The sequence below is a fragment of the Simochromis diagramma genome, unplaced genomic scaffold (genome assembly GCF_900408965.1).
Source record: "Simochromis diagramma unplaced genomic scaffold, fSimDia1.1 OVJJ01000685.1, whole genome shotgun sequence".
Lineage (NCBI taxonomy): Eukaryota > Metazoa > Chordata > Actinopteri > Cichliformes > Cichlidae > Simochromis > Simochromis diagramma.
In genome coordinates this window covers 6,361,365-6,384,131 of record NW_024387477.1, presented here as the reverse complement: position 1 = coordinate 6,384,131, position 22,767 = coordinate 6,361,365, and the positions used below count along the sequence as shown (strand labels likewise).

At 38.5% G+C, this 22,767-nt stretch overlaps 1 protein-coding gene across 1 annotated transcript in view; it reads left to right on the top strand.

Moving 5' to 3' along the window:
• Positions 1-22,767, top strand: part of ctnna1 (catenin (cadherin-associated protein), alpha 1) — a 77,526-nt gene that overhangs the window by 1,989 nt on the left and 52,770 nt on the right. Inside the window, exons 3-7 of the mRNA XM_040016077.1 lie at positions 191-386; positions 11,792-11,958; positions 12,322-12,441; positions 13,817-14,086; positions 20,233-20,436. Of these exons, the coding sequence (XP_039872011.1) occupies positions 191-386; positions 11,792-11,958; positions 12,322-12,441; positions 13,817-14,086; positions 20,233-20,436 (957 nt within the window). The remainder of the gene's footprint in view (positions 1-190; positions 387-11,791; positions 11,959-12,321; positions 12,442-13,816; positions 14,087-20,232; positions 20,437-22,767) is intronic.

Genomic DNA, 22,767 nt, shown 5'->3' with positions numbered 1-22,767 from the left:
CTTACACATCTTATTTCACAAAACAGCAAAGTGAAAAAATGTGATTTATTTCTGTGGTTCATTCTTGCATTTCACCATTTTAGAACTGTGTTATTTTGCCTTACTATGTCATATGTTGTTTGGTTTTTAGACTTATCACGATTTATTAACTGTAGGCAGCTACATAATATCCTAATAATCTCTGCCATAGGTCACCACTTTGGTAAACACCAGCAATAAAGGCCCATCTAACAAGAGGAAGGGACGCTCCAAGAAGGCCCATGTTCTGGCTGCATCAGTGGAGACTGCTACCGAGAACTTCCTTGAAAAAGGCGAAAAGATTGCAAAGGAAAGTCAGTTCCTCAAGGATGAGCTGACTGCTGCTGTAGAAGATGTCCGCAAGCAAGGTATATTGAAAATACGAATTGCAGCAGTGTGGCTTCATGCTTGTACAGAGTGCCTCTTAAGATAGGACGGATGGAAAAATAAACCATAAGCTATGTATACATCATCTGCTCCAGCAAAAATCCTTGAAATAAGAATATGGTTTGAGTCTGATAGATTTCTTTTAGAAATGGGTTTTTCAATGAGGCCATTAATAGACTTTCAGTTTAAGCATGCACATGGTTCAGATTCATTTCATACTAGATGGTGTCATTCCCGTACCTTCTGTGGGGATCAAATTTAACCACTTTTCCCAGAGAAGCCTGCGTGTTCTCTTAGCGCAGTGTTAGGATACTCCCCAGTTATCTGAACTTGAGAATCAACCTCACCATATTCAGTGTTGTATTTTCTGTGCTTCCTCCCGTTTCTTGTCCTTCTGTTTTTGTTATAGGATACCAAGATGTGGTTATATTATAGAGGTTTGCATAACATCAAATCAGTATTATTTTACTTGTGTTTCTTAATGTTCAGAACTTATTTTTGGGTAGTGTGTGGGGTATTCTTGGCTTTTAAAAATCCTTACCGAGCAGTCTACTATAAACTATGTAGTACTCACACGAAGAACTAAATTCCAATTTAAATCTTGTTTGCCAGAAATCATAAAATGTATACAAATTAGGGTGTAACATGTAATTGCACGTTCTGTACTGATTGCCAAATATCAACAGTTGTGGGAAAAAAAAGGTTTTGTATGATAGAAAATTTAGAGGATTTATGTTATGGTTAGCATCAAAAAGATTGATGCTGATTTACAGTTTTATTATATTTCTTCTAACATTGGAGTGATATCACACACACTATCTGGGCCCTACATTATTGTGCTCATCTCTGCGGAACTGGGGTTTTATGATTAGCACAGTGGGTTGAGGAAGGTTTCTGTACCCGTTAACAGCCCACTGTTAGAACCGAGACAGGGCACAAGTTTGCACCTACACCTGGATCTGCGTACAAGTCTGTAAGGTTTATTTGTACCCAAAGTTGGCGGTATTCAAGATTTTTCCTGGCTCAGAATAGGTCTTTGGATTTGACTCTGTATACAAGTCTGATTGATTCACATAGCCAAAGAGTGTGTTAGCAGCCTTAACAGAGGTCAATACACTTCCTGTGGTTTGGACTGTTTTGATAAACAAAATGCATTTTAGCTTGGAAAAACTTCAAAATCACAGCCCTGATCATTTTGCTTTTATCTAAGGCCAAAAAGTTTCTTTTCTTTTTTTTCTTTTTTTTTCTTTTTTTAAAAAAAAGAATAAACCCTGATATTGCAGATAACGTCAAAAGTGATCTGAGGAGGCTTGTGTTGGTGGAGAGATGTCTGTTATTCTGTGTAATTAGTCATCTTACTGGGGTGATTGGTGGTATACAAACTCATGTGGCAGAAGTGACACATGAGCTGTGCACTGTTGTTCCCGCTTTTTAATCAGAATGCTTCCCTTTTTAGTTGTTGCCACGGAGACCAGAGAAGGGAAAAAAGTTTGCAGATGTCACCAGTGATGTCAAATTTATTTAAATGGCTATATCCACCTGCCTGGTGGGAGGCCTCCCACGCACAGTCCATTTCAAATTCAATTTCATGACTTCCTCAAGTCTCAAGACAGGAATCCACCATAAAAATCACCAGCCAATGCAATTACAATTTGTCTTGCGATAGCAGGTTCCATCATCTTAACAACCACACAGCAAGTCTCATTGACTCTCTCTTTTTCCGTATATCATATCAGTCTTTTGACACGCTAGGAGACCATTGAGACCAGGGAGCTATGACTGGAGGGTGGCTGTTATCACCTTCTGAAGTGACATCTTTGTAGCTCTGTCCTTCTTCCCTTTTTTTTTTTTTTTTTTTTTTTTTTTTCTTTCTTTTTTTTTTTTTTTTTCCCCCCTCTGCCCCCCTTCCCCCTGATGCCCAGTGAGTTAGATGTCCCCCGCTCAGCTCTGAGTATTTGGGAGGTAGAAGACATGTTGCTAGATAGCCTGTGCTGTGCTCAGTGCCCAGGAATGTTACTGTAGTTATGGTAAGCTGTCACTGGGCTGGAATTCAGTGACTGTTGTTAGCTGGTGCCTAGGCCTGGCTGTCAGCTATGCCATGCTGCTCAGTGGAGCGTGCCTAGACTGATAATATAGCCATTGAGTAGGGTAAAACCATCCTGGATTCAGAAAGCATTTTCTACCCAGCTGTGGATTACCAGCTGTTTAAAAGGAAACAGAAAGAAATCACTGACATAATAATAAATAAAAACTCTGTATATATTGCATGTTCAAGTGGTTGTTGCAGCAAATATGCCCTCTTTTCCTTTTTAAAGACTTTTTGTTTACTCAGTCCTTTCTGTCTGCTCTTGTCCTTGTTCCGTCTCTGTTGCCCTTCCCTCTCAGTGTCTTTGTTGTCCTGCTGTTTTGGAGCCTTACTGTGTGATATACATTTTAATCATTTCATCATGCACTTGGTGGGCCGCAGGTGAGCATTAAACAGATGGAAGTTTATTAAAGGAGCACTGATCACTATCTGTCCCCTGAAAATGGCCTTATTGATTTTGTTCAGGGGGGAGTAACATCCTAAGGGTAGCAGACTGTTTGAGGTTTGTGTTGTCGATCATTTGCACAAACTGCTTTCGCTCTGTCAGACTAAAATGGGCAGAATCTGCGCGAGTGGTGTGTTATGCCTTTAGTGGTGCAACTTTTAGTTAAGTAAACAATGCTTCACTGAAGTAGGAAGAAAAAGTCCAAATGTGCATTTTAAAAATACCTTCATTACTGTGAAGTTACAAGAGAAATGGTTGATTTTGTTAAATTTAATTAAAAAGTTTTTATTGGTAGCAAGTAGTGTCTCAGTAAATGTCCCAGGAAACATTTACATCTTTGTGTTAATCTGAGGTTTCAATAATTTCTTTATAACTAGGGATGGGTATCGTTTAGGTTTTATCCGATACCGGTGCCAAACCGGTACTTTTGAAACGGTGCCGGTGCTTAAACGGTGCTCAAACCGGTGCTTAAAGAATGGAGAACACAAAATTGGTCCAAAAACCTCATGTTCAGCTGTTGTTGGGTTTTGTTTTTTTTTTTTTTTTTTTTGTTTTTTTGTAAAAAGATAAAAATGTTAACCTTTTCTGCAGCTATGGGGCATATATGGTATCACTCTTGGCTGGAAGCAGTGCTTAATCAATGGAAAAAACACAAACTTTGTCCAAAACCTCTCATGTTTAACTGTTTTCCACTTTTTCTTTGGTCATTTTAGCCTTTTTGGCCAGGGTGAAGGGAGCATCTGCCATCAAACAAGAAGACAGCTGCATGTAACTATGACGGTGTTTGCTAGTTCACCTTACATGCATTAATGTAATAACGTGGTTAGCCTACTCAACGTAAATTACACACGGACAACATTAAGCTACTCACGAAGAGAAGAACGGCTGCTGCTGCCATCATCATCCGTCATCTTTTCTGCTACACTGGCAGGGCTAGGAGGCAGGACTCTCCTCTTCGTGTTTTTGGGGGATGTTGCTAACTCCGGGTCTGATAACAGGCAACCCACGCACAGTAGATGCGCTCGGTGTGAGGTCTCACAGCAAGCTATCAAATACGGCGCATTTTTCGGCTTTTAAAAAAAACGCTATGCGTTGCCAGGTGTTTCATCGGATTTGAGGTGTTACCTCCTTTGCACAGTATCACCTTAAAGCACTTGTTGCAGGCTGCTGAGTTTGCAAATTTTGCTGTGAAGTACAGCCAGACTTTTGACCGCTTGGCCTTGGGCATTTTAATCTGTAGCTCTGCTCTAAAAGAACGTACGTACCTGGACCCGCCTACTATCCTCGGAAACGTAAAATGATTGGCTAGAATTCAAAGTGTATGACATCTCAGGGGAAAAAAAGCACCGAAATAAAGCACCGAAATGTGCGCGGCTTTTCGGTCTGGTTACTACCGTTTATGTCAGAACCGGTGCCATCATCGCACCGGATACCGGTACCCATCCCTATTTATAACTCACTTTTCTTAGGTATTTGTAGTATTGCTCTATTTTAGATCTGCAGGGATTATTTAATGAATCTTTTGGACTGTTGGTGGTATATTGGAGACTGAGTTATTGTAACTGTAGTTTTGTTTTGAAGCCAGTTAATGACATGACAGTTGCTGCTGATGTGGTGCTGCTAAAGCCACAGCCACTTCTGGCTCACAGATGGTCACAGCAGTGTTGTCCGTTGAGATACACGCGCCTTTGAATGACTGAAGCTTTCTACATTTGCCACATACAGTAAAAAATGTATCATTTCTGGGAGGAAGTCTATTTGCTTGTCTGTTTGACGTTGTAGTGTTTATATAAACTTTAAAACTGGTTCTCTGAACAAACCACAAAGCAGTATTTTGGCAGCGTGGATCTAGTGTGAACACAGCAGCCAAGCTGCTTTGCTTCCAGCGTTCTATCTTCCTTTACAAGCTAGAAGGGACACGTTGGATCCCAAAGTGTTAAATCCGTCCATTTCTGCTTATTTGTTTGTGTTAATTTCTTTGAACAGTGAAATTTTAGAAGACTGTGAGTAAAATTAGTCATTTTAACTGCCTTTATGTTTCTGTCAAAATGGAAATTTAACATGAAATTTTGACAGTTTGGGGGAAGATGCCTTTTAAAAAAATCTTGTTTTTTTTGGTTTATTCATTAGGTTTAATTCAAGCAGGATTTTGTCCTAGAATTGTGTTGTGTGTGTGTGTGTGGTTTTTTTTTTTTTTTTTTTTTTTTTTTTTTTTTTTTTTTTTTGTTAAACATTAATCACTTGTATAGTAAAATGTGTGACAGTGTAACAATGGCCTTTATTTACATTTTGTGTAAATAATTTGAAAGCTTCCATGCAATAACGTACACCACAGTATAGATACTGTTCAGAACTAGTCAGTCAGTTCCAGCATGCATCAGGCAAGCTAGGAAAATGGCTTCTGTTTTAGTACTTCTATATTTCACCGCCCCCCCCCCCCCCCCAAAAAAAAAAAATAGACCTGCTATCTAAATAATCAGGTTGAGATATGTGAAGTGTTTGGCAAGATGCTAATAACTGAAGGTAAACATTAACAGCTAAATTAATTTTTAATTAATTAATCTTTATTCCACATCACACTGGCCAAAGAAAATTATTCATTCTGCTTGTCGTATCTCCTCTCCAGTTTCTATAAAGCTGTACCACATGCTAGAAAGGTAGACACAACAGGGTTTTGTTTATTTTATTTATTTATTTATTTTTGCTTTTTGTGGCTGCGCATTTCTGGGACAACGATGGTGGTTTTACGGTCTTTTTCAGAGTTTGAGGTTAAATGTGTCTCCACTGAAGTAAACTACTGATTTCCTGCTTTGTTCACGACTACAGAATTTATTTATGTGCCCAGTCAACTGTGCAGACCCATCCAATGTAGAACAAAGCATGGTGCTGGACAGAGCAGACACCGAGCCTTTTGTTGTGGTTTTGACCTCTTCTTCTTCCTTTTTTTTTTTTTTTTTTTTTTTTTTTTTTGGTGTGTGTGTGTGTGTGTGTCCTTGTGTGTTTGTGTTTATCCATGTATAACCAGAAACACTGACAAATGCCTATATCTCAGATGAAGATTTCAAAAACAAAATGTGTTCAGTCATTGGTCACTCCCTGTAGGCAACTACTACTATTAATGACTGTATTTTTACTTTTCTTTTTTTTTGTCTTTTAATGAACCACAAAAAAGTGATTTATTGCACTGAAAAGCATTTTTTTTTTTTTTTTTGAAAATATCTTTTTGAAAAAAGAAAACAACAGTACTTGCAGTTACCGAAATACAATCAACCTTTCTTTTTCCTAAGTAAATAAACTTAATATATATGAAAAAAAAAAACCAACCCCAGTCCCACACAGATCAACACAACCATCAAACATATTAGAGGAATATAACAGTAACAGAAGTAGATTTAAACAGGCAATACCTCTAGACTAGCAAAATAAGAGATAAAGGGTTGCCACTTGTGGGAAAAAAAATTTGGCTGTGCAACCTCTCGACGTATATTTAATTTTTTCAAATTTAAAAAAAAAAAAACATGACATCTTTAAGCCACCGGGAAATAGTAGGATACTTAACAGACTTCCAATGCAACAATATTAGACGTCTCGCTAATGGGGATGTGAAGGCTATAATATCCTTTTGTGTGGAATCAAGTGTAAGTGAGCGAACAGGAATCCCAAATACAGCAATCAGAGGACAAGGATGAAGAGTTACCCCAAGAACAGTTGACATAATAGCAAAATACCCTGTCCAGAAACCTTGTAGCTCAGGACACAGAAAAAACATGTGGCTAAGGTGACAAGGAGAACCATGGCATTTATCACATTTATTTTCCACTTCTGGATACAATTCAGAAAGTCTAGACTTAGAGAAATGCACCCTGTGTATGACCTTAAATTGAATAAGTCCAAGACGAGCACAGGAGGTGGAAGATCGTACCCTCGCTATAGCCTGTTCCCAAGACTCCTCATGTATTCGAATTCCTAGTTCTCCTTCCCATGTACACTTAAGCTTAACATTAGAGTGGTTACTAAAAGACAGAATAGCATCATAGAGTTTCGAAATGGTTCCTCTGATGAGGAATAAATGATAACGTAGTTTCCCACTGCTCTTCTGGAGGTAAAGAGGGGAAATTTGGGAAACACTTGGCAACAAAATTTCGAATTTGAAAATGGCGAAACAAATGGGTAATAGGGAGATTATAACGAGAAGACAAGTTGGGAAAACTATCGAAAACACCATCCACATATAAATGTTTGAACTGTTTTATACCCTTGTCACACCACACTGAGAATGTCGATTCCAAAAGTGAAGGGGGAAACAAATGGTTGTCGCTTAGAGGACCCGAGGAAGACGGCATTACAAAATTAAAGTGACGTCTAAACTGAAACCAGATTTTGAGTGTGTTAAGAACCACCTGATTATCAGTGTACAGAGGGTTTTACGGGTAAAGAGGAATAGAGCAAAGCCGGTAAAGAACCCTTACATGACGATAGCTCCAATTTACACCACGAGGAACCAGAAGATTTTAGCCAGTAGCAAAGTTTATGGATGTGAGCGGCCCAGTAGTAGGCTAAAGAATTAGGTAATGAAAGTCCTCCACTAAATCTGCATCGCTGCAACAAAGTTTTAGAGACCCTAGGTGGCTTCCCTCCCCAAATGAAAGAACCAATAATCTTGTCCAGTGAAACAAAAAAATGTTTCGGCAAAAATAAGGGAATTGACTGAAATAAACATAAAAACGTTGGTAAGATGTTCATTTTAACAACATTAATCTTACCGATTAAAGAGAGGGGGCGATTACCCCATCTTTGAATATCAGATGTGATCCTTGATATAAGAGGAGACAAATTTGCTGATTTAAGGCCAGCTAAAGAGCGAGTCACGTTAATCCCTAAGTACTTAAACCCAGATGGACTGAGACGAAAGGGTAGATCGGACTGTTGAAGTTGACGTGCTGCCGTATTAACAGGAAAACACTCTCTTTTCCCCAAATTTAATTTATAACCTGAAAACGAACGGAAGTTCTCCAGAATACTTAAAACAGCAGGGATGGAGCATGCAGGGTCAGTCATGTATAATAACAAGTCATCCACATACAATGATACCTTATGTGTAATTCCATTACGGATGATTCCCCTGAATACAGAAGAAGATCTCAATGTAATAGACAGAGGCTCGATGGCAATGGCAAAGAGTAATGGAGACAAAGGGCAACCTTGACGACAACCACGACCCAGCGCAAAATAATCAGAGTAAACATCATTAGTATGAACACTGGCTTTAGGGGACGAATAAAGAAGCCGAATCCAGGAAATAAATTTATCGCCAAAACCAAATTTCTCTAAAACTGCAAACAAGTACTCCCGCTCCACCCTATCGAAAGCCTTTTCAGCATCTAAAGAAATCACAAGTTCAGGAAGTTCAGATAGACGCTTTGAGTAAATAACATTAAAGAGTGTACGGGTATTAAAAAACAATTGCCGTCCCTTTATAAAGCCATTCTGCTCTTCAGATATAATTCGAGGAAGCACATCCTCAAGGCGAGATGCAATTACTTTAGCCAATACCTTTGCATTGGCATTAAGCAGAGATAATGGCCTGTAGGAGCCACAGGAGGTTGGGTCCTTGTCATTTTTGAGAAGGCGCGCTATGGTTGCTTGTGTGAAAGTAGGTGGTAATGAACCAGTTTCCAAGGATTCGTTAAACACAGACAAAAGCAATGGTGCCAATTTACCAATAAATGTTTTATAAAATTCAATTGGAAACCCATCCGGGCCCGGGGCTTTATTAGACTGCATAACTGTAATAGCTTTTAATACTTCTTCAACAGATAATGGGGAGTCCAATTGCCCCGCATCATTAGCACCAATAACAGGGTTTGAAAGATTATGAAGAAATGCATTCATTTTAGCTTTATCCGTGGGAAATTCGGACTTGTACAACAAAGAGTAAAATGTTTTAAAGGTAGAATTAATTTCCAAGGGTAATATTGTCATAAGTGTTTAATACTGGGTATCACACGCGAGGAGGCCTGACGTCGTAACTGATGTGCCAACGAGCGACTAGCCTTGTCACCATATTCGTAATATGAGCCACGACTGCGTAGTAATAAGTGCTCAGCCTCTTTGGTTGACATAAGATCAAATTCTGCTTGCAAATCAAGGCGCTGCTTCAGTAATTCTGGAGAAGGGTTCAGTGTATAACTTTGATCAAGATTACTAATTGCAGCTATAAGTTCTTTAAGCCTGGCATTAATCTTTTTATTAGCACGGACAGAGTAAGAAATAATTTGACCTCTCAGGTAGCATTTAAGAGTCTCCCATAGCAGAGAATATGAAACGGAATCATCCTGATTGAAGGACAAGAACTCAATAGAGCTTGAAATAAATTCACAAAATTCTTTATCCGCCAGAAGGAGAGAGTTAAATCTCCAAAGTGGAGGACTATGTTTATGGGTAGAAAGCTGAACATCCAATAGCAGAGGAGAATGATCAGATATTACAATACCAGAATAGTCGGAAGAATTAACACATGAATTAAGAGTTCTGTCGATGAAAAAATAATCAATCCTGGAATAAGTCTGGTGGACCTGAGAGAAAAAGAAAAATTTTTTTTGATTGAAGGGTTGCGAAATCTCCATGGATTAACAAGATCATTCTGTTTCATAAAATCTGAGAATGTTTTAGACATAGATGATGGAGTCAAATTACGAGGACTAGATCGATCCAAAATTGGATCAAAAACACAATTCAGATCACCACCAAGGATCAGCAAATGTGTATTCAGAAAGGTGATGTTACTCAGCAATCTATTAGCGAATTCAGCATCATCAAAATTCGGGGCATATACATTTACCAACAACCGTTTTCTGCATTAGGGTACCAGCAACAATGATGTATCTACCATTCCTATCAGCGATAACATTGGTCGAAGAGAATTGAACTTTCTTATTAATGAGAATGGCCACTCCCCTAGCTTTCGAATTAAAATTTGAGTGAAAGACCTGACCTACCCAAGGGCAATATAACCTATAATGATCCTTAATGCGAAGATGAGTCTCCTGTAAAAATGCTATGTCAGAATTTAGACGTTTCAAGTGAGTAAAAACCTTAGATCTCTTAACAGGGTTACCCATACCTCTGATATTCCAACTAATGAATCTAAGAGGCATACCTGACCCAGCAATGTTGGGGTCTATATTGCCATTAACCATTTATAAAAAGGAAGAAGAAAAAGACCAAACCAAAATGCCAGTGGCCATGAAGAGCCGAAATAGGGACAGCCCCCCCCCAACCCTGAACACAAATACACCCCAAGTCTCCACAGAACAGAACAAAGGAGACAGCAGTGTACCCCCAAAGTAGCAAAAATGATTCACCGAAGTGACTGGACTAATTGGAGTCTAAATAAAAGCGAGAGAGGGGAAAAATAACCTCTCGCCAACTTCTCTACAGTATAACAGTGTGCGCGTAACAGTAAACATGTTTGGGTTTTTTTGTTTTTGTTTTTTTTTTTTAAAAAAGGGGAAAAAATAAAAAGGAAACCAACCAAAAAAGATCTCACAGTACAAAATATGACTTCCTCAGAAGGAGAACTTTCCAACAAATCACCGAAAGTGCATAAAATTAAAAAAAAAAAAAAAAAAGATAAACAATTAAAACAAAAACAACCAAATAAATAAATAAAAGTTTAACAGAAACAAAAAACAACCCAGTCCTATGCAAATCAATGCAGCAAGCTTGGAGAAGATTGTATTGCATAGACTCGCGTCCTACTCCATCAAAGCTCAACCGGAAGTCCCACTGAAAAGCATTTTATGCAGATTTTGTGATACATGGCTTGCTGTGTACGAATGTGTGTCTCATATCTCTAAATCACTGCCTTCGTGAGGCATGTGCCTGGTAGGGCTGGGCAATAATCAGATTTTCATCTTGGTTGTCATATGGGCTTCTGGCATTTTATGAAAACAAAATAATTGGTATACAGTGGTTATTCTTCTTTCATCTTTGCTATGCTGTCCTTGTTTTAAACACAGTGGTGCACTTTTCCCCCTTCCTAAAAGGTTCAGCTCATCTGCTGACTAAAGGAGAACCTTCGGTCAACAGTATCCATTTAGAGGAAGCAGAACTCGGGACATTTATGTAGTTCAATCCTTGGAAGGATTATCAGTTGTCTACAGCTGTCTTTTCTCTGGATTGCTCAGGGTCTCTCGACTAGTCTGCTTGCAGTAGCAGATGACAGTTGGCTGTTGGCTTCGTCTCTCTGTCATTCACCGTATGGTTGTTGTGCAAGTCTCACGGGGCTCACTAGTCCGCTGCTGTCTGTGGCTCCCTTTGCACCCTTCTGCACCTGCAGACATTCTGCAGTAAATACAGGCCGGTAGAGACTTGGCAGTTGCCCATGCGAGACAGACTTTATAATCACTAGTCAGGGCCTAACTCCTCACTGGATGAGCTGCTGTTGTCCATTTCAGTTTTCTAAAAATATTTTTGTCTTATAACTTTACAATTCTCAATAGAATTATATTTAAAAGTATCTACATTTAAAACACAAATATAAATAAATAAAATATTGTCCCAAATAATACTCACTATTTTTCCCATAATAAATGTGATATCAATGTTAACAGCTCAGTAGCATGTTTTCTTTTTTTTCTTTTTGTTACTGTGAAAGATGGGAAAACTCTTTCCCAGTCACAGATGCCTGGGGGTTCAGAAAGAAAAGGTCATAATGGTTTAAAATGGTTGCTTTTGGACAAATGCTTGTAAAAATGTTTTGAACAGGTTTTCATGTAAGGTTTCTGTTTAAATCTTGGATTTGGAACTGATATTTTTTTTTATTTTTTTGTGCTTTGTTTCTCTACCTGAAGGTGAGTCAATGCGTCAGGCCTCTGGAGAATTTGCAGAAGACCCCTGTTCATCTATGAAGAGAGGGAATATGGTTCGTGCAGCCAGGGCCCTCCTGTCAGCAGTTACGCACTTGTTGGTGCTGGCAGACATGTCTGATGTCTACAAACTTCTCGTGCAACTTAAACTGGTGAGATGTTGAATTCTCATGCATAACATACATTGATAATTCTAATTAAAGTGTCACTAACAATGAAGTTAATGCAGAGTTGGTAGAATCAGTTTGATTTAATATTTCTATTTGTCAGTAATTGCCTCAACCTCTTCATTCAAGTGCAAATTGAAATCTTGCATTCTCTCAAACTTTTGGGAACAGCTATGATGTCTTAATTGATCAAACCTAACTCATACTTGGATTTTAAAAGCAAGTATAGACATTACTAATCTAAGTTAACACTTAATGTTGTGCAAACTGCTAATTCAGTCAAGTACTGCTTGTGTTTCAATTACTGTCTTCAGTATTGCAGCAACTCTTTCTATCTGTGTGGCTCAGGTGGAGGACAGTCTGGCCAAAGTGCGCAACGCAGGTACAGAACAGGATTTGGGAATCCAATACAAGGCCTTGAAACCAGAAGTGGACAAGCTGAATGCCATGGCTGCCAAGAGACAGCAGGTAATTGAAAAAAGTGATAGACAGGAGCAGAGTTACAGAATCTGTATTATAGCTTGAACACGGTTGGAAATTTTTTGAGTGACTTCAGTACTTGTAACCAAAAACGTGCTCCAAACAGCACAGTGACAAGTGACTATAAAAGTCTTGAGTGAGAAAGAAACATGTCCCAAAATTTACAGTAAATTCAGCCTTCTAATTAGTATACAAGTATCGGAGTGATTTGTGTTTTTAAAATGATTATAGCAGAGCTGTGTGTGTGTGTGTGTGTGTGTGTGTGTGTGTGTGTGTATATATATATGATTATAATGGGCTTTTTTTTTTTTTTTTTTTTTTTTTTTTTTTTTGAAATCAGTTACTAGCTTGTCTCCAAAATCAAAACTTTAGATTTTAGCATCAATAAAATGATGCTAAAATCTACACAAATATTGTACACTCCCAAATCATTCATCCATCAATGTTATTCCACTTACTCAGTTCAGAGTCACTAGAGTCTATTCCAGCTGTCATAGGGCTGTGAATATAATATAAAAGTGAAACCTTGTTTGCAATTGAAAATGAAGGTCAAACAGACCAAAATGTCAATTGCCCTCCGACATTTATTATCTTAAGCTACTTAGCACATCATACTATAACATTTTTTTTAATGGTGTAATGTGTTGAAACTTGCTTTTGGACATTTATGTGACTTTGCTGATGGAGATGGAGGAGAGGAAGTGGGTTGTGACCTTTTGCCAATGTCCCAGCGTGCCGGAATTTGAATAGTGGACTCACTGCTTTGGGAATTGGTGACCAGTAGTATGTTCCCCTTCTTGGTCATCGAGTCATCTAACTGATAATAGTTTTGAGAGAAAATTACTTTTTTAACTACAACATTTGGGTGTGGATGGAAATGTTTAACAAAAGTGAAATCAGGAAGAAATAGGGCTTAATTGCAAACGAGTAGTAGAGATAAAAGCCTTGGGAGTAGTCCAGTTGGAGCTGAAGTAGTTAATGTAAGCTAGTTTTTTTTTTTTTTGTTGTAAATGTATAATAAATCTACAATGGGGTAGTGATCGCTATCTCCTCTCCTCCTCCTGTGAATCTGTAACTAGAGTACAATGCTATGGTCTGAATAGTGATGTATTAAATTGCAAAGGCACTCTATATTGACCTGATTATGACTGTATTTCTGCAAGGGACAGAAAAAAATCTGGGTCATCTACAATAAACTGCTACACTTGGTGTCTTTGTAAGGGCATGACAAGTCCATTTTGAATATAAAGTATATTACCACACTACCTCCCATAGCTGTTCCTCCTCAAAGTTGAACATTTTTATCATTTTTGTTCTTTCTGGTCTTTTTAAAAAAAAAAAATTTAATTCTTCTTAATTCTAGGAACTAAAGGACGTTCAGCACAAGGACCAAATGGCTGCTGCCCGTGGGGTGCTACAGAGGAACATCCCATTGCTGTACACAGCATCCCGTGCCTGCCTGCAGCATCCTGACGTGGCAGCATACAAGGCCAACCGTGACCTGATCTACAAGCAGCTGCAGTCTGCAGTGTCCGGCATCTCCAATGCTGCCCAGGCCACTCCCACCGGAGATTCAGCACTCAGTCAGTCAGGAGGGGGTGGAGAGCTTGCCGATGCCCTCAACAATTTTGATGTAAGTCAAATGAGTGGCTTACAAGTCACAACCTGACTTGTCACACTTCCAGGTATCTGCTTAATCTAGAAAAGCATGACATTTAAAATGACATTTTTCCTAAGTCTAACAACAAAGGCCTGACTAGGATGAAACATTAGACTTGGGTCAGAATGCTAGTATATAGAGCTAACCAAACTGACTCATGAAATGACCACCCCCCCCCCCAAAGTTAGTGAGGTACATAGACAAACTTGGGACATGGCTTTAAGGCACATGCTTGACTCACTACTACTCCATTCTTTGAAGGACATAGATTAGTCAGTCTTTATGAACGCATCATAAGGAGGGGGGCGGAGAGGGGGTGGAGATATAGCCTCAAAGCTGTATCACAACATTCAATGGAAATTTGCTATATTTCTGACGATATATGACATAAATAATTAAATAAATAAAATAAATCAGTTATTGCAGTTTGCAGGCATCAACATGTAGAGCAAAGAAAATAAAGGTCATCTTCTGTCCTTTTCCAATGAGCTACTGTCACTGATGACGCACTGCCTAATCTGAAGTGCGTATTTATTGAAACAAGTTGCCAACAGCAACATTACAGTGCAGAGGTAGTGACACAGCATCAGTCAAATTTAACCACGAAAGTAAAAGTATAACTGCCATATGCTTTTAAAAATGACTAAAGTAACATGAGTCTTAGAGCTTCACATTATTGTCGCATAAAATGGAAAAGTATTTTTTACCTGTGATGAGGCTGTGTGATGGGTCAGGTTTTACAAAATGTATTGCTTAAGAAAAATGAACTTGAAAGGTATATAAAACGTGTGATAATGTACTCATAATATTTATAGGAAACAACATCAGGATAACATCAGGATAACAGCTGGAAAACACAAAGCTAATCAACTTAATGCAGCCTGGGGTGATAAATGCAGAGAAGATTAACCTGATTTCTCTTCCATTGTCACTTATTCTGTCACACTTGCAAAGTAACTTATTGTTTACAAGAGATTTTTCATGTTAAGATAAAGTCCAAAGACATTCAACAAATCCACGAGACAAATTAAGCTCCACAGAAGTACAGGTTTCTGTTGTGTCCTCTCTTTTGCTCAATGAATTATTCATCTTGTATTGGTTATTAAGTCATTTCGCAAGTAGCAGTGTCTTGATGTGTTGCTCATACTGAGACACTGTGCATTCGTGTGATTGATGCAATTCGCATGCTCATGTTTTATTAGCCAGTGGCTGTATGATGCATTGTTTAATTACTCATAGTTATTGCAGACCATGGTATTTCTGCTGGTTGACATGGGAGGTTTGGGAGTTGCTTGCACAGTTATTCCCGGCCTAGAATGTGACCTGTGGGAAGGGTGACTGCGCGTAAGCAAGATCTGCATGCAAAGGTAATGAGTCTGTGTTGCCATTAGTAAAAGAAAGCAGTGCTTCTTCCTCAGTAAATGAAATTCGAGTTAACTGAATTTGCTAAACAAAATTTGCTTTCTAAAAATTATTTGGTAATGGCCAAAGCACCTATTTATTTCATCTAGAGCTGGGAGATACTTATTTGTATCTCTCTGAAATTAGTAGTCAATTTGACAGTTAAAAGATTTGTACCAACAAAGATGGACATCTTTGGTTAAACAACCTTTTTTGATTTATTTATTTTTAATGTATAACACCAGTTAATTGTTGTTTCTGAGATCTTATGCCATGCACCAGGCTGCAGTGCCCCCCTTGTGCACTTTCTCTCAGGGGAGATGTAAACGAGGAACCTGAAAGACAGACGTGAACCAGCATGTTTCAGAACTTTGATATAGAAAATGAATGGCTCTATGTAGGGTGTAATCTGGTGTGGTTGTTAGTGGAGAAATGTGAACCTACACTAACATGCGGGAAAAGAAGGCTCCTGCTGTTTGCGCTGCTAATGTCAACCACACTCTGCAGGCTAATAATCAGGTTTTTATTTATTTAGTTTTTTGTGCGTGTGTGCAATCTTATGTGTGATGTGATACATTTTGTATTTTAGTGAAGAATTGGTTTCGGAAGGCCCTTAAGTGGTTTTGTTACAGTTTTTAGTCTTTTTGCTGTTTATTTATCTTGTTTTGGGTCCTATAACTAGCGAATTGGTCACAGGCAGTTGCTAACGCTACTAGGTAACCCTCTAATGTATTTACTTCACCCTCATATGTCAGCACTACCCTTAACTCCTGTTGAAGGGTAGTTGTTTGAAATACTCACCTGAAAGTTGAGAGAAATGACTCAGGATCTACTCACTTGGTTGTTAATGCTTATTTCGCCTGCCATGACTGTAGGCCGCCAAAATTCAGCGGCATTCTATTCCCTGATTTCTATATTGCTGCTAGTGTCTTGATGTATTAGATGACCCCTGGACAAAACCATTAAAGGCTTTCAAATTTTGTCACGGTTAGGGTGCCTGAGAATTCCAATGTCTAAAGGATTTGTTGCTTTTCTTTTGTGGAGGTGGTGGACTCAATAAGCCAAAAGGCAAGATGCTCTCCGTTTGATTCAGTACCCGCTAGAATAGGAGAAAAAAAAAACAAACACTTGACTAAAACTATACTTAAGGTAGTATATGTGTTATATAAGACGGTCTTCTTTGAGTGTCCTTCATCAACTAAGCATTACTTCTCAAAGTAGTCCCACTTGGGAATATAAAACAATGCCGTTTGTGCATTGAACAAATGTGTATTTTTAGGGCAAGGGTAGGCTGATGGCTGAAAGAAAAGAAAGTTTGATGATATCATAGTTGGCTTGCGTCAAGCCCTTTTTTTTTTTCTTTTTTTTTTTGTGTTTAAAATATTTTTTTTCACTCTAGAATAAAAAGATCATTAGTATGAAAGCTTTTCTGCCTAACGGCATCATTTGAGTGATTAATCAATATTGATCAGGTGACAAAACAGGCCCTTGGATCTGTTGCATCAGTGATTATTTTACAGGTAATTACACACACTCTAAATAAACTAGAATGCAGGCCTTTTCCAGAATACCTAGTTGTGGTGCCCACTTTCAAGTGCAAGGCAAAATTAGCAAATGAGTCAACCCCCGCCATCTCTCTCCCTCTCTCTCCTTTTTTTTTTTTTCCTCCTCCATGTCTCTCTCGTGTGCCTGTTGCCATGGTGATATGACACGCAAGCAGAGGAGGTCAGATGAGACATAACGGAGGGGGGCTGGAGGTGGCAGTGATAGAGGGCGGGCTGCCTAATAAACCACGATTGTAACAGCTGAATTGTTGAATATTTTTCAGCAATAGGGCATCTGCAGCAGTATTGCAGAGTTCATTTCTCCCCGAGTAAGTTGGCTGTCTTAGACTGTCACAAACGTTGTATTGATACCTTAACCCTCCGCAGTCACCACCAGCAGCCTTTCTCAGCAGATTTACCCATGTGAAGTGAAACGTTTAAGTTGGCTCCCTTGTCCTACAGATATATGGAAAAAAGTGTGGGTTACTGGAGCACCTCTTAGACTGAGATGAGCGATAAATGCTACCCAACTAATACTTGAAAGAAAAGAAAGTTGTACAGTTGCATGGAAAAGTATGGAATATCTGATTTAATTAAAAAGAAAATATTTTTTTTTTTTTGGTTTGTCTTTTTTGCGCTGGAAGTATCGATGATGTCCTGTTTTTGGTTACTTGAGTTCAGTCCATCAATATTTACAGTGTTAATATTGTAAACCTTCTTGACTTTGGTTGAGAGGCAAGTGACATTGTTGAGGGCAGCAGTGTTTCAAAAATTGAACTATTTATAACAAAGAACGCTGTGAGCACAGTGAGGAGGGGAAAAAGAAATCCCTATGCTGACGGCCTTTTTGCGCTAAGGACTTTGTAAGTGCTGACGTTCATTGGACTTGTATAGAAAATATATACTGAGACGGCAAAAAATACAGCCTGTGGAAATTGGTCTATAGGCACATATCACAGCAGTTTTTGTTTTCCTTCTTCTTTGTCAAGGAACTTTTTTTGCCACACCCTTTTCTGAGATATTTTTGGGCAAGCATGGCACATGCCTAAAACAGTTGGAAACTGTTTTTCAACTGCTGTTTGATTTAAAAAAACAAAAAACAAAAAACAAAAACAAAAACTTGAAACCTTACTTGAACATAATCAAGCTTAAATTAAGAAAAACGAGCAGTGCCTAAACAAAATTAATTGGAGGAGCCCTTTCTTCTTTTACTTTAGTATGTCTCAGGTTAAAAAACATCAAACAGGCGTTTATTTAATACAGTTTCTAAGACAAGATATATGACATGGTGGAAAAAAGTCACTGCAAAAAATAAATGTCATCTTCGTCCCAAGACAAAGCATTTCAACTATGATGAAAGCGATTTCTTCCAGGATGACTATGCTCCCTTCAGTAATGCACAAATGGTTGCTGCATGGTTTGAACTTGAAAGGAGAGAAAATACTCAAAACAAGGCACCTTGCAGCAGTTCTCAACCTAAGGTTTAAGTCGTCACCAGTCGTTCAGGTTCATCTGCTACTGTGTTCAATTCTTTAGCTAATAAATTAATGGGGTTCTCAATCACAAACTCTACTGTTACTGTTTTTATTACACTAGAAACAACATTTAGGTTACATTTTGCAACTTGGTTTTCCCATGAAGAACCTGCAAAAGGTATATCCACCCCAGGGTTAAACTGTACAGTGGAGGCTCAGCCTGTTTTAAATGCCTTAAATTACACCATTTAAACCATTTTCCTTGCCAGTGCCTTATTTTCTTAAATTCTTTATCCCTAAATTAGGTGGGTTTTTTTTTTTTTTTTTTTTTTTTTGTTTTTTTTTTTTAAATAAGCCATTTTATTTTTCTGTGTGGGAACCTGATGGCTTTTTAGCAGAGTGTGTTTAACTATGTGAAGTGTGGCCTTTTCTGAGAATTTATTTTCTTCACCATTTGTGGTAGGACCATTTTAAACCAGGACATGTTGCTTTGGAGAGAGAGAGAGAGAGAGAATGTATATTCGACTTTATCATTATTACCTGCTTAACTTGAAGCAGTGTATTTAAATTGACAGCAAAAGTTACTTTCACTTTGTCCCGGATAATCATTAACCCTGAAGATTTGTTTTACAATTTCTGATGTTTAATACAGGTTTTTTTTCCTTTTGTGGCTTTAACGTTACCTTTGATACTGCTGCCCTTCCACCACAACAAAAATAAACCATCTTTGAGTTTGAGAGACAATGCAGGAGGGTGGACTGTCAGTGAAGAAAAAACCCCCAAAAAACTTAGCCATGCTTTCATGGACTACAGACCATTTTACAAATAACTGCCTGTTGCCAAAATCTTAGAATTGCCAGTCTCATTACAATTTCTGGATACACTCAGATAACAACAGTTCCAGACAAGCTCTATAAAAAGCCTCAGTCACACCAGGCCTCTTATTGTATTACTGCTGGAAACTACTCTGTTTTCAGTTTACATTAATTTATTTCAGCATCTTATAGAGTGGGTCGTGATGAAGAGATTTGAATTTTGCTCAGCGAGTATATGCAGCTTTGTATATACTCACTGGTTTGTATTTGTTCAATTGGAGACTGCATTATTCTTTACCCCAAGGTTTAGTACTTTAAATGTTTGACCAGTTTCCTTTTTTTTGAACTGTAAACACCTTAACAGGGACCACTAAAGTGAACTTGTGTCAGGTGTAAATCAAAAATCACTCAACAGGCTTCAGCCAGATATAAGAGCTTAACATAAAAATATTATTAGCTCATAATGTTCTGCAAAAAACACTTTTGTGGCCGTTATTAAAGCCATAAAGTCGGGATAGAATTTGGCGTTGTGGGGAATACTGGCGTAAATTGGTGTAGATAGAGGAATTTAATCACTACACATATTCCATGAACTTTACTGGTTGGACACATCTGTTTTATTCTTTGCCATGTGGAAAGCACTTTGTAACACTGCCTTTGAAAGGCGCTAAAAAAGGAAGTTGTTGTTCGGGGTGTACAGAGACAAAAAAAAAAAGACAACATGGCACTTTCCTCCCTTCTGGTTTTCCACCTCACCTCAGTCAGTCAGTTCAGTCATTTCCTTTCTTGTTACTCTGGGCTTTGTGAAGGAGAGATCAGTGTACCATGATGACTGTGCATTTTTTGCTCCCTGTGTAATTTTCCCTCTGACCCTTTCTTTACAGAAACAAATCATTGTGGACCCCCTGGCGTTCAGCGAGGAGCGCTTCCGCCCTTCCCTGGAGGAGCGCCTTGAGAGCATCATCAGTGGTGCTGCCCTCATGGCTGACTCTTCATGCACACGTGATGACCGCAGGGAGCGCATTGTGGCCGAATGCAATTCTGTGCGCCAGGCTCTCCAGGACCTTCTGTCTGAGTATATGGGCAATGTAAGTCTGTTTTCAGTTTTGTTTTCTTGTCATGTTATCTCCTCCCATCTTCTTTATTGTAGGCAGAACAATTTTCTAAGGTCAAAGGTTGTGCAACGGACTACAAACACAATTCATTCTAGCATGGATTGAGTTAAACTCTTAACATTTGACTTTGTGTGAGTGTAATATGTGAGTCTTTACATAATCGGTTCCACTTGCAGGCACACCAATACAAACACATAACTGTCAGTGACAATTAATTCGATTATGTAAGTGATTACATAGCTAATCCTTGACCTTGCTTATATATTGAGTATAGTACTCAATATATAAACTAAATTGCGAAACGTGGTCTTACTCAATATTTCTTGTTGTGGTGAACAACTTTTTAAACTGAAGTACTAGTTACATGGCTTTCATTCCCATCAGTCACTTAAGACAGAATAAATGTGATGGAGGGGGAAAAATAAAAATACAGAACAAGCAGAGTGGGTTGGTACAGGAGAACACTTGATTAGACAGGTGTAGCAACCTGATCGGATTCGGCTGTGAATCCGATCAGGTTCTAGTGTGACTAGATAACAGATTCTAGTGTGAATAGTTATTTGTTTCTGAAATTCAGCGGAAAGAAAAGACTTAGGAAAGTCTATACACATATTGAAAGGATGAGAAAAATTACAATACTAAATATTGCAGAGCATAATGACCAAGCTAGAGACAATTAAGCCCAGTCCACACAGGAAACTATTTGCTTGATGGTCATTTCTTGGTCACTGATGGTTGGTCATTAGTGGACATTCCAAGCTCCAAGTTGCCTTGGTGACCCCCTAATATATTTACTACCTTGTCATGTCAATCTACTGTATCCTGTGCTCTCATTGGTAGCTGCTTTAGTTGCTTGCCTCAAAGTTGAGAAGTTGATTTTTCAGCCATTACCAGCAGTTACTTCACCCACCATTGCTGGATGTGAGAACTGAGCCTGCTGATTTATTAAATGCTAAAATTACTATTCTGTCTGTAACAAAAAGTAATATTTATACCTGGCCTTGGCCCTGCATGCCATTCCTGTGAAATCTGTTTAGAATTTTAAGGATTCAGTGGACATATAAAGACCAAGAGCACAACCTTTTTTAGAGTTCACTTGCCTTTGGGGAAGTATCTAATATTAAAAAAAAAAGATGCCTTAATGGCAAAAACTGTTGATTTTTATCCTTCAAAAGGAAGACTTTTCCACAAGTGCTGATGTCACATTAATCCAGTGATAAGACATGTTTTGTATGTACATGCAAATCTGCACACAGCAACCAGCTCAGAAGCTGGATGAATACCGCCACATAAATGCTGTTATGTAAGAGGGGAAGAAGTCAAAACCAGGAGCTAAGTTTCATGATTGCAAACTACTGCAACATCGTGTGTGTGTGTGTGTGTGTGTGTGTGTGTGTATTATGGCGTGCCCCCAGGCTGAGCGCATTTGATTGCAGATCAGGTTTGCCTCAAAATTTGTTTCCATTGGACATTGACAAAATTAGCAGTTGTGGGTCAACTAAGTTTGAATGTCATTTTCTCTTATTCTAGCCTCAAGAATTGCAGTCATGGTTTGCACTCGTTGTCCATCCACAACACGTTCAGTTTATTTTAAGGTTCAAGACACTCATGAAGCATCTCTGATTTGCTTCAAAATGACTTTTCCACTTCACTGGACTCATCCATGCCAGTCATGTTACCCTGTATGACTTGAGATGTTAGATTTACAGAGAAACACCACTCATCAGCATGGTGATGATAAGTGGACATGATGGGTGTATGACCACTCATTTGGCCAAATGAAAACAACAGATGAGAAGCATAATGTGTCATTGTCCACAGTGTGCTTTAATGGTGTAGTTTAGCCTCTAAGAATGGTGCCTTTAAAGCTGTGGTAGATGTTTGTTATGAATCTTAAGCATCTAAACAAACCACACTTGTTTGAGGATGTGTCAAATTATTCCAAGACAGAGAGATAATAATATGTGGTTTAGGCAAGAAAAAGACTGCCTCCCTGAAAGACATCAGTGTAGGCCTATGCTTGGCACAACCTTGCTACGCGATGTCCTTGATTTTTAACTGTAGATCATTTTGAATGCAGATGAAGCAGTGAAAGTCAATAAACAGTATGTAGCCATTACAGCATATGGGTTTACACTCACAGCTCATGGTGTTGGAAAGACTCCTAACTCATTCATTCCCATCCCTTATGTTTCTTCATACCCTCTAGCTACAACTTGTTTACCCCTCTTCTTCTTTTTCCTGCACTCCTTCTGACTCAAAGATTTCCTAGTATCGTATAGTAAAACTCAAACATTGAATCTT